At 42.6% G+C, this 11,857-nt stretch overlaps 5 protein-coding genes across 5 annotated transcripts; 2 read left to right on the top strand and 3 right to left on the bottom strand.

Moving 5' to 3' along the window:
• Positions 1 to 1,333: 1,333 nt before the first annotated feature.
• PHALS_05273 (uncharacterized protein) lies at positions 1,334 to 1,517 on the top strand (the record flags this gene model as incomplete). Its single annotated transcript, XM_024718973.1, has 2 exons — positions 1,334 to 1,348; positions 1,377 to 1,517. The coding sequence occupies 2 exons, from the start codon at positions 1,334 to 1,336 to the stop codon at positions 1,515 to 1,517; spliced, it is 156 nt and encodes a 51-aa protein (XP_024584319.1).
• Positions 1,518 to 3,393: 1,876 nt separating this feature from the next.
• Positions 3,394 to 3,614, bottom strand: PHALS_05272 (uncharacterized protein; the record flags this gene model as incomplete). The annotated part of the gene is made up of 2 exons (XM_024718972.1): positions 3,394 to 3,489; positions 3,528 to 3,614. 2 exons carry the CDS (start codon positions 3,612 to 3,614, stop codon positions 3,394 to 3,396), a joined length of 183 nt encoding a protein of 60 aa, XP_024584318.1.
• Positions 3,615 to 5,714: 2,100 nt separating this feature from the next.
• PHALS_05271 (digestive organ expansion factor) lies at positions 5,715 to 8,063 on the bottom strand (the record flags this gene model as incomplete). Its single annotated transcript, XM_024718971.1, has 2 exons — positions 5,715 to 7,447; positions 7,562 to 8,063. The coding sequence occupies 2 exons, from the start codon at positions 8,061 to 8,063 to the stop codon at positions 5,715 to 5,717; spliced, it is 2,235 nt and encodes a 744-aa protein (XP_024584317.1).
• A 122-nt stretch (positions 8,064 to 8,185) lies between these two features.
• On the top strand, positions 8,186 to 9,483 carry PHALS_05270 (uncharacterized protein; the record flags this gene model as incomplete). The annotated part of the gene is made up of 4 exons (XM_024718970.1): positions 8,186 to 8,373; positions 8,438 to 8,654; positions 8,726 to 8,788; positions 8,851 to 9,483. 4 exons carry the CDS (start codon positions 8,186 to 8,188, stop codon positions 9,481 to 9,483), a joined length of 1,101 nt encoding a protein of 366 aa, XP_024584316.1.
• A 59-nt stretch (positions 9,484 to 9,542) lies between these two features.
• PHALS_05269 (atp-dependent rna helicase) lies at positions 9,543 to 11,595 on the bottom strand (the record flags this gene model as incomplete). The annotated part of the gene is made up of 2 exons (XM_024718969.1): positions 9,543 to 11,372; positions 11,434 to 11,595. The coding sequence occupies 2 exons, from the start codon at positions 11,593 to 11,595 to the stop codon at positions 9,543 to 9,545; spliced, it is 1,992 nt and encodes a 663-aa protein (XP_024584315.1).
• Between the last annotated feature and the right edge of the window lie 262 nt (positions 11,596 to 11,857).

Genomic DNA, 11,857 nt, shown 5'->3' with positions numbered 1-11,857 from the left:
GTAATGAAAAACCCTACAGCACGTGCTTGACATGGCTTACACGACCCCTAAAAAGGGGGAACGTAACTCATCATATCTATACTTCAACGAGACCGATCCTGTGGTGCAGCGGTACGCCGCTCACTTCAGAACCGGGAGGTCCAGGGTTCATTCCCCGGGCCGGGTAGAGAGGGGTTAGAGTGTAATGATTAAATCCTATAGCACGTGCTTGACATGGCTTACACGACTCCTAAAAAGGGGTGTCGTTTCCCATCACATCTATACTTCAACGAGAGCGGTATGGATGACTAAAAAAATTCCCTTGGGCAAAGTGCACGACAAACTTGCTGCAACCGGTAGTACTCGTAATTACTTCCTTCACCGGGTGGTGAGAGGATTAAGTCTGCTACTAGTACATAACATGAGTTGTTCAAGTATTCATCCCGAAACAACGAGTCGCACTAAAAGCTAATGTGTATAGTTGCTCCAAAGGAATGAGCACATTTGATGGCCTAAGTACTGGAGCCACTGACTCGGAGGCGTTCACCAGCTGCAGGAATGCGCGATGAGACATTTTCAGCAACGTCTTAGCTGGGCGTTGGCGGGAGCACAAATAATGCTCACCTTGTTTACGCTATCGTGAGATTGTACGATATGGTGACAATCTCACCATTCAAAAGCAGGCATGAAATAGGTACTTCTAGTTAATGAGGGATGTCGAGATTGTCATGACTGTGGCAAAGTCTCATAAGGTAATAGCGTGTCGCGTTTGCGGTCTTAAGGCTATGAGGCTGCGCAATAAAATGGGCTCATATGTGCAGAGCTTCTGTGGGTTAAAGTTTCTGACATTAAAAGGGTCGAACGACATCTGTTCTTGGTGTTTGCATCGCCTAACCAAGTATGTCATTGTAAGCCCAATAATTAATTCCACATAAAAGTAGCGGACTATGGCCAAAAGATCCCAAAATTGATAATCTCCTAGAGGTGGTTGCAGTCGCCGTCTTCGTGGAGGAGGCGCCAAATGCACCAAAGCGTAACTCGTCCACCTTACCAATTGCGAAAAGGCGATGAATTTTGCACTATGTGGAGCCCAGCTTTCATCTGTGTGAATACGGATGGTAAAAATTAAGCAGTGTTTCGAGAGCAATTGACCTCATCCATGCTCAGGAGAAAGCGAGATATCTTTTGCAAGACGAGTATCACTTAGGAGCTTGCAGATGTAACATCTGCGGTAGTATCACTTTTTGCGATCTGTGTGCCCCCTCTTTCGGCTAAATAAAGTCAATAGTCGATTTTCAAGCTGGGCACTTTGACAAAACACTCGCGGGCACGTCGGTTCTGAGTAGGTAGCTCTATGCCTACTATATGGGTTGATGCACAAATATTAAAATTAGTAGACAGAACGCGAAGGCAACGGATTTGCCATAAACGGACACGATATCTGTGCGCTTGTGACGGAGACAAAGGTGAAAGCTTTGATTTTTGCTGTTAACTATGATATTTCGACAGCGTGTGATATAGCCTTGTCGTTACCCTAGATGTCAGATATCGTCTCATCCTAAGTTTTGCGTGGTGTGAACGCAATGGCACCTTGTTCGACCATCTACTTCAATTTTTATGTGACTTTGGCGAGTTGTGGACACACCTTTTTCTGGACCAGTGTTTCTACCGGGGCGGGCGAAGCTTAGATAGCCTTTGTACAGGAAATGAGATTACCTGAAACACCAAACTCAAATATATTGTTCAATGCCTGGGGTATGCTTTGGGAGTGGAAACGGCATTGAACCGTGGGCGTCAGATGAGTTTGGAGGCTGGTAATTGTAAAGTATCAGATTTATTTTGCGTACTGGATGAGAAAACTCGCTGTCTCATCCAATTGAGGATTAGATTGTAAAGTATCAGATTTATTTCGCGTACTGGGTGAGAATACACGCTGTCTCATCCAATTGAGAATTAGCGAGCCACCTTCTGCAAAGCTCGCGACTGACCAAGCGTCGGCTCCTCAGGAACATCATTTTACACAAGATGCACAAAATTAAAGCTTTAAAAAAATCACCCTTATAATATACTCCATATATATGAGTATATTTTTTCTATTTAAACGTAAGTTTCCTTGCTCGACCTCAAGCCAAGACGTAGACCACAAGATGAACATGTATTATCTCCAGTTTTTCTGTTTACAGCCGCACTCATCTTCATGAGACAGCTGTTACAGCTACCGATCTAGGTTCGTATTCATCGCAAGGTCGGTCGCATGAGATGCATACGGTAACGGGCGACATGAGCCTCTCCTCAAAGAGAGACAAATGCCAGATGGAACGCCAAACGATAAGCGGTTTGGCTCTATGGTAGTATTGCGAAAACACAATCGCGAGCTCCCACGGTTTTTGATAGGCAGAGTCACTTGACCAGATACTAGTAACTGCCCTTAAGAACCCGCCGCCCACCATCTTTCTTACGTGAAAATGGGCCACCTTTTGTTTATCAAGCAGATCCGGCGAAGATTGACGCTTCTGTGACTGGCATTCGTGAGCTTTCTGGGTTGCGGTGGCTCGTCGACTCTCCTCGAAAGTCACTGCGCACATAAGTCAGATCTTGCATTCGACCACTGAGCTGATCATTGCACAGCCTTGCTTCAGGTATCTAAAGTAGTTGCAAATAGCGTCGCTGCTTAGGGAAAGACAGCACTTTACTGCGTCAGCAACAGATATTCACGTCTGACTGGCTCGTAATAGCAGAATTGTCGTAAGGATCTAGTAGATATGTATATAGAGAAAATCTTGATGTGCTCGCTTTCTGTCGGAAAGATATAGATTACGTCATGATCCTCAATTACTACGACCGTGATAAATCACTGCTTTGGTTACGAACTGTAGCTGGGCTGATTTCAACAATTCATTTTGATCTACAGCCACACACTACTAAGACCGATGTGTCTCCGTGACGGTGCCAAAGACACGCGGAGATTTACCAAACAATATGTAGATTGCGATACTGTATAGGCATGTATTCCGTGTTTCAGTGCAAGACCAATGAATGGGAGCAATTGTTCAGCACCGTGGCCTCTCTTCGAAAGTGGTTTGTCTATATTCCTTAAATCTGGCATGCTCTTTGACTTGAGCTACGTACACAAGCATAGCTTGAGCACGTTCGCCGGTGAAGATGCTGGATTTTCTGGCACTGTAGTGTGGTTCACCCAATACTTGTCTAGTGTTGCACAATTTGATTGATTCTTTGTAGACGCTTACGGCATCCGTCAAACCCTCCCGATATGTATTCGTCCATCTCAATTTGACGTAATCAAAAGAAGTGGTCGCGCATGTTCTAGTAGATCTAGCGGAGTGAGCCGATAAGTCAAAATATCTGCGAGAAGTTAGGCAGGCACACTCTGATTGAATTATATACTGAACTCTCTCAACCATGCGACTGCGGAGCCTTAACAAAATGATTGCCGACGGTCGCTTGTGGTGTGTCGTTGCCGTACGGGATGTTCTTTGGAGCTAGAAATCGCTTGTTGCGAAACAAGAATTCAGCACCGTCACCTTTACCGTCGATTTTTGACGCCATATTCCTGCGACACGTAGTTCACTCGGAGCAGTGTTCTCCCGAGTTGCGAGACGCGTTGATTCCATCATATTGTGGTACATCTACATTTGCTGTTGCATCATACACCGTTGTTCTTGAAGCACGTGCATCATCATGCCCACTCCGTTCAATTCATTTTCTCTAGGTTCGTTTCGCTTCTGATGGTTGCCAAGTGTGGTGTTGCAGCCGGTGTAAACGTTAGTGTTAGCAATACATTATACAGGGCAATGCTTCGGACTACACTATTGTGCACTGACGCGAAAATCTGATGCTTAACAGCGCCAAAGATGGCTTAAACGCTGCAAAGAATTGGAGACTATGTGGCCTCGAGGCCTATATATATCCGGGAAGATGAGTGTATATGCTGAGCAGGTTAAGCATTCGACTCCTACTTTTTACGATCATTTGTCACTTGCGAATCAAATACTACCGTATCTTCATATCTGCATCACAGCTCAATCAATTTGGCAGATAACTGCTAATAAGATCAGCTGCTCTTCCTTCTGTGCTAATCAGTCAATTCAGACCGCTTGGCGTGATAGATACAGTTGCGCAGCAACCACGGAATGGCATACCCAGACTCTTGAACAGAGTCGAAGCTCCACCATAACGAAAGATCTTACGCGGTCTTGCCGCCGAGGATTATCCTCCGCCGACTCTACTCGATAAGCAAGAGGTGACCTACTTCCACCTAGATTGGATGATCGGCCGGTTGGCTTACAAGGTTTGCGCTTAAAGAAATTCTTGGTGAGGAGGCGAGGTGCTCTTCGATGAGCGCGATTTCAGTGTCTTTTAAGTCCCGATCAAACACCTTTGCCCTCACTCGGCGATACACGAACAGGCTGCTTCCCAAGAAAAAGATGCCCGCTCTCGTTCTCCACGGTGCGTGAGCCTCGGACTCCTGCCCTTTTCCATTAGCGGGAAGTGTTTCCACACTCCGCTGTGGAACTTAAGACGGCTTCTCGTACTAAACTCTGACAGGTAGCCGATGAACATTTTGATCAGTTCGCGTACTGAGCAACGAAGATATGTCACATCGCCCGCCTTGAGGCTTTGCAAGTCAGCGTCAGACAACCCGACGCCAACCTAGAGTGTCTTCAATGCTTGACTTTGTGAAGTACAAAGCAAATCGAAGTGAGCAATCATCGCCTCAAACTTTTACTGTGGACCGTGTGACTCATCATCAGAATCCTGCGGACACAACTACAAGCGAAGTCTCGACCTTGGAACAAGAATGAGCCCTACGTATCAGATGCTCGGTATGTCAATCTCCTCTCCTGAAAATTAAACACAGGGCACGCGCAAAGTCGCAAGCATCGACGATACCGTATCAATCCTGCCAAATTGGGATCGCAAATTTCCGTGATGATCTTGTTATCTGACTCTTTTGTGGAGGATCGCTGATTCATTTTTCATGCATGAGATGGGATTCCAGGTGGATATATGCTTTAAGGAATAAACACTGAATAGTGTAGAGGAACGAGTGTAGCTTAAGGTGCAGTGGTTGCTCATAGAGCCATCGCTTTTCCGCAGTATCTTAAAAAAAGGAACTGTGAGCCCACTGTGGTCTAAATTACAGCGGGAAGGGTGTAACGGGATACATTTGACACGATTGTATCAAACACAATATCGTAGCATGCACTTAAGTGCAATTGTGATTCATCATACACATCAAAGTAGGAAACTGGGGATATTTAGTTTTGTGGGATAAAAAAACAAGTTAGATTTATATTTACAGATACTACAACAAATATTCTAGACATCTGTATTCTTGAACTAGTGGAGCTTATTAGTTGTAGAGGCTCTCGGTGCCGCTCCAAAGTGGAACGTGCGACTCTGACTTCCCTGCGTTTGTCATCGTTAACTCGTAGAGTCAAAGCTAAAGCAAAGTGCACGACAACGCGTTGCAATTTAAGAGCACGAAGTTGGTCGAAAACGAAGAAGCCCTTGATTATCCATCGCATACATTCCTTTGATAATGTCTGACATCGAAGCCAACACTGTCGTCTGAAGGCTTACGACATCTCAAGCAACCACTTCTGTATCCATAATAGTCATTTACGCGAATGACATCTAGCTTACTTACATATCAGCCATGTGAACCAAAAGACATATTCGAAATTGTTTGAACAGATTCCAATTTCAGAACTTTAATAAAAAAGGAAAGTCGGTTTTGCAGCCTTTGGTCGACACATGCGGTCAGCCCGCTTATTGCCCACAATCCGCTGCATCCTCAGTAAATCCAATCGTGTGATTAATGCAATCGATGTCTTATCTCCTTTACTCTCTCCAATTTCATCGTCTTTTATGTCATTGTTTGCCAACATGTTCATCATTTCGGGATAAAAGTCGCAAATGGCAGGAGGTCCGTACCAAATGATATGGTGGACACCACGCATCTGATACTGATGATAAAAGTGAAAGCGTTCGGTATAAAGCATAACATGGCAATGACCATGGAAAAATGTTGTACGTGCACGAGATACTTGCGTACTCTTTGTGTACTCACAACACTGTACACTCCGAATGAGTTTCTTGTTCATTGAGTCGTGAAACAAGTTGCGAATACGTACATAATCGAAATACGACGGAATAAAAATCAAGACATGTTTTCGTGGCTGGTCCAAAAGTGGTTCAAAAATGTGTTTTTTGAAAAAAGCAAATCGAAGTTCCACTTCGTCGGCTGCAGATAATGATCCATGGCAGTCCAGATCGACACGTTGAAAAATTTGCTTAATTTGAGGTACGACACGAACAATAGACGCTGAACCGTCATGAGCATCATAGCGACGAACAAACTTGACAACACCTGAAAGATTACGACACGTTTTGTTCACAAGTGCATTTAATGCTGGTTCCAATCCGTGTGCAAACACAATCGTTTGTCGAAAATACGACGCGAGAAAAGTCAAATTCCACTCACGAAGGCGTGAAAAATCGGCATGTGGAGCTTCTTTTGGAGGTAAATTTGTCGCTTGCAATACCGTACGGACGTGGTCGAGATTTTGCATCATCATTAAACTTGCAGAATCCACGATACATACTTCAATACTCGATAAAAAGTCAGTTGAAAGATTCTTGACATTGTCCAACGTTGCTGCTTCATCGCCAAGTTGTTGACGAAGACCAAGAGGTGACGCTAGGATCACGTCTGCGTAATGATATCCACTGTAAAATCGAACTGCTTTACGGGAGAAGGACAAGCCTAATTGAAAACAATCGTCGTTATTTCCACTTTCAAACACCCGTTGCCACTCTTTCTTTCCATCATCTAACGATAATTCGTCAAATATTGTCGTATGGCCAAATTCGCGATCAAAACGATCTTTGTTGTGAAATGTTGTCATTGTTGAAGGTAAAAGCGCGAGTAGATGATTCACAAAAGCCACTGCTGCACTACGTAGTGGCAATAAAACCAGAACATTAGCACGACAAAAGCCTTGATCACGATATTCCTTTTCATCTTCATTTGAGTCATCACACTCACGCTTTTTGAGTCGTTCATTGTTGCGCAAGATTGTGTCACGTGCTTTGAATACGTGATTAAGAACGTGCATTGCACTAATGTGACGCAATGAGTCTGTGATTTCGTACGACTGACCAGCAAATAGAACATCTTTGTATGCAAACATTTGCTGAAGTAGTGCACGCTGTACAGAACCTTTGGCGTATTTTGTATCTGCGTCCACTTTTCGCTGTTTCCATGTCGTCAATAATCGAGATCGTACAAATTGTTTCTTCCTGTCCGCACTTTCTGGCGTCATGACAAGATCTGTTCGTCCATCTACCCCACTTTTGTATGATACATCGAAAAGTTCTTGCATTTCTGGCAATGTCACTTTCGAAAACGATTTCTTTTGTGCATTAAACGTCTTGGCTTCATCTTCAGTCAAAAAACTCAATATATAACGCAGACGATATGGATCTTCTTCTTCTTCTTGTTCAATCAATTGTTCTTCATCATCTTTCTCCATCGCAGCAATTTGCTCGTCATCACGGAGATTTACCACCTCATCTTGAGCTTCTACACTATTTTCTTCATTTTCCTGCACAAACTCTTCACTTCTGTCTTCTTGAATCGGCTTAAACGTGTCTACAAACTTTTGAAACACCGACTTTGTCTTTCCAAAGTCCTTTTCACTGTCACTAGCACTGTCACTAGTGTTGTCGTCACTCTGTGTCTCTTCTCTCACTGACTTTTGCTCTTCTTCTACACATTTCTCCTTATAAATTGCATTCACTGTATCTTCCCACGTTTCGTTGTACTTTTCACGCTGCCATTGCTTCTTTTCGTGCACAGAATTGACAAATTGTCGTACTTTCACACACTTGGCAATCTTTTGCGCCTTCCATTGGCCCATCATCGATCCATTACGGCGCTTTTTGACTTGTCCATCACTCAGACTTCTATCACGCTTATCTATCGGCTTTTCATCATCCCATACGTTCGTCTTACGCTTTCGACTGCCTTTCTTCTTGCCTCCTTTGCGCACTCCCATGCTACTATAATCAAGAAATGGCTGGTTGAACAAGAAACTGTGATCTAATTGGATAAAATAAAACAATCCAAATTAGGTGGTCCACATGAAATCCCTTTTGTTATTTTAAGACGTGTAAAAACATGGGTACATTTATCATGGGGATGAATGCTGCAGAAGCGGAAGAGATTGTGAGTTGTATGAGCGACAGAGAGGAATATCAACAGCACAATGATATAATTCAATCAGTTGAAAGCGATGAAGCTGAGAATTGGACCTTGCAATCTGTAGCAAAAGTCTTACAGCAACTTCAACAAGCACATGGTGATGAGTACGTTTCGATCAAGTTATCAACTCATTTAGTAGTCAGTCGTACTTAATTGAAACCTATTTAGAGTGAATGTCGCAGTGCTTGTACGTCGATTAGAGCAATTGCCAAGAGAAGCACATGCACATGATCTTGTACATCTTTTGCTTGAAACACGGGAGGAAACGATCCCAAAACATGCTGTGCTAGGTCTTTGGGGAATGCTTATGATGGGAAATCATCGAGAGAGAGTAAGTGTAAAGAGTTCGACATGCATTCCGATTTTGCGAAGTCGATTACTTGAGGTAAAGTCATTTCTTAAAGGTTTGTTTCTCATATTTTTGATAAACTCAAAATATTGTGATTATACCGGTAGTCCAAACGAAAGCAAGCAGAATGTGATTTGAAAATGCTTCAAAATCGAATTGCGTTACTTCAGGTGATATTGAGTTGCAATTTTAGAATATAGATCGGTATATGACGGTATACCTGAATTTGTAGCACGAAGAGTCCAAAGCTTTGAAAAAAATTGCACAGACGAAAACTCGAGCACAAGAAATTCTTGATTTACGTGTCGCCACCTTGCAACGACAAGAGATAAAATCCATGCATCAAATTGAACAAGAACGACAGTCTCGATTTGCACAAAAAAAACATTATGGTCTGAAAAAAGAGTCGGTAGTGAAGAAAAAACATGCTGCAATTCGAATTATATCGCAAAAGAATCAAGATGTGGAACAGATTAAAGCCGAAAGTAAACGTTTAAAAGCCGAGCGAGAACGTTTACAGCTCTTGCAAGTCGAACGTGCTCGAGCAAAACGACTTGAGATTCGACGACAAGAAGATGCGTTAAAAAAGAAAAAAGCATTTGATCGTCATCAAGTTGATCAAGAAGCAGCTCTTCGACTGGTCAAAAAAGCAATTGCAGAAGAACGTCAAATTCGAGAACATCAAATGAAAGTGCACGAAATGGAAGAAGCAGAGCAAAAGTTGATTCAAAAATTACAAGATACTCAATTGATTCAACGAGAAGCATATTCAGTATTAGAACAAGCTTTACTGCGTACAGACTTGAAACGAGCTCAATCTGTAGCACCATTGAGTACGAATAAGGACTCATTGAAAAAATCCTAAACAATTATTGCAATAATTATAATAAACAACGTAACAATAGTATTGGAATATTGCAATGTCTAATTGAAAAGCCGTTTAAACCACGACATTCTCCCACTTTCAATCTCATTGATAGTCACAGCTTCTTCACGTTGAAAGCTCGTGCTTTTAGCTCGTTGTACTCGTTCTTGTCGTTTCACAACATTTCTCAAATCGTGTCTATGGCTTTGAATGTTGCTATTCTTCTTATGATTTTGATCTTGTAAAGTTTTTCGAGATGTGAACCTAAGATTCGCAACACCACTTGCCCATCTTGTCTTCTTCTCTTCTCGATTATATGTCGTATTAACAAGCCCTTGTTCCACCAACTCAAGTACTCGTTTTTTTAATTCTAGCGCTAACTTTTTCTCAACAAACGTATTTTCAAATCGAAACGAGAGCCAAAGATACAAATCGATGATTTTCGCTTTAATCTCGACATCCCCTAAAGCTTCTGCCGAATGGGGAGCAAACTTGGGCAAGTAAATATCCAATTTGACACTCTGACCCAATGAATGAGCACGTGCATACTCTAAAAACACTTTTCTAGCTAATGGATTACGCAAACTCACTGGAGACATACAAAAAGTAAATCGATCTGAAAGCGTTAAATCAGTCTCTTGTAACAAAGTCGCAGCATCTTTCATATCCTGATGATTACACATAAAGTAAGCACCATCCAAACGCGCTAACATGACGTATTTATCCACAAGATCAGCTAAATTTGAGATTCCAGGTAATTGCTTTGCAAACTCTTCCATTTGCTCGGATGTTGGAAAAATTCCAGCAGAGGAAAGAGGTGTCGGTTTTTCCTCATACGATTCTTTCATATATTCCAAATCTTCTTTTAAAAGACACGTTGCTTCTCCAGATGCAAAATCACTATTGTATCGACCCGCTCGACCAGCAATTTGTCTAGCAAGAGCGGGGGGAATATCAATCATTCCACCACTTCCGGAATATTTTTTGACCGTGGCAAAAACAATTCGTCGAATATTGAGATTCAATCCCATGCCAATGGCATCAGAAGCCACTAAAACATTAAAATCATTGGTCCGATCGTTAAATAAACGCGCTTGGTGAGATCTCGTTTCCGGAGGCAATTGACCGTAAATGATGCAGCATTTTAGACCTGTTTTGATCTCAATATCTCGCTTGATTTGAAAAATATCTCGACGAGAAAACGCTACAACACAGTCACCAGGTTGAATGTGATGATAAGACCCAAGATGTTTCGTTGCAAGAGTTAATGGAGAACGACGAGAATACGAACACAACTCAAAGTCGTCCCCCGTCGTCGCGGCAAACTTTTTGATCAGATCTACTGCTTCACCAGAGCCACAGACATGAATCTCATTTGCTTGCAAGCCAAAGAAGGCACGTGTCCACGCCCACCCACGTTGTGGATCACCAATCAATTGAATTTCATCTAAAACTGCTACATCCCAACGTCGATTGATATTCGCCATTTCCACGGTACATGAAACATGCGTCGAGTATGGTACTACTTTCTTTTCTTGTCCAGTAACAAGGGACGTGTATAATCCATCTGTATTTAATCGATCAAAGATCTCAAGTGCTAATAAACGCAATGGACCACAATAGATCCCACCATCTTCTCCAGCTTGTTTCAAGCGCTCTAAAGCTTGAAAAGTCTTGCCACTATTCGTTGGACCTTCATGGTAAATAATTTTACGCTTCATAGCAGTAGCAAATGGATACATTTCATGTGGTAAGCGCAGATCAGTTAATTGCTGCAAAGAGATTGTGTCAGTATCTTGATCAGCTGGTAAATAACTCGTAGCTTTGGCATAATCCAGAAAATATGGATAGAAGATAAACGAATTGTGACGCTTGACATTGTCCAAAGTCTATATACCAACATTTACGCATGAATATCTCTCAAATTATCAATCAATATACAGAACGTACCTGTCCAAATGCCAATAGTTCGGTTTGATTATCGAAAAATTTCACTGGTTCCGAGAGAAATGATTTGCGAAAACTAGAGGCAGCAATTGCCCATTCAGCAGGGTTCATACCAGCCTTTATTACGAGTTCTTTAGCTTCAGAATTACGTGGAAATGTACGCATCCGTCGATGTACCCGCTTGGCAAGATCGGAGGGCCACTTGACGCTTTGTGACTTCGTGGGAACGGAATAGGAGCGTTGATGGGGTACGTAATGGTACACATCTGGATACCTTGCGTAAATGCAATTTGGATACGATGCAGTTGATAATGCAAGAAGTCGAACTGATGAATGGCAATTGAGGCTAAACGAGGACCGTCGGAATGCTCGACGAGCTATGCGTGACAACGTCATTTGACGGTTGGTAGTGACACTAGAATTGTGG

Source organism: Plasmopara halstedii, assembly GCF_900000015.1.
Source record: "Plasmopara halstedii genome assembly, contig: Scaffold_2892, whole genome shotgun sequence".
Classification (NCBI taxonomy): Eukaryota; Oomycota; class Peronosporomycetes; order Peronosporales; family Peronosporaceae; genus Plasmopara; species Plasmopara halstedii.
This window is presented reverse-complemented; position numbering and strand designations above follow the sequence as displayed.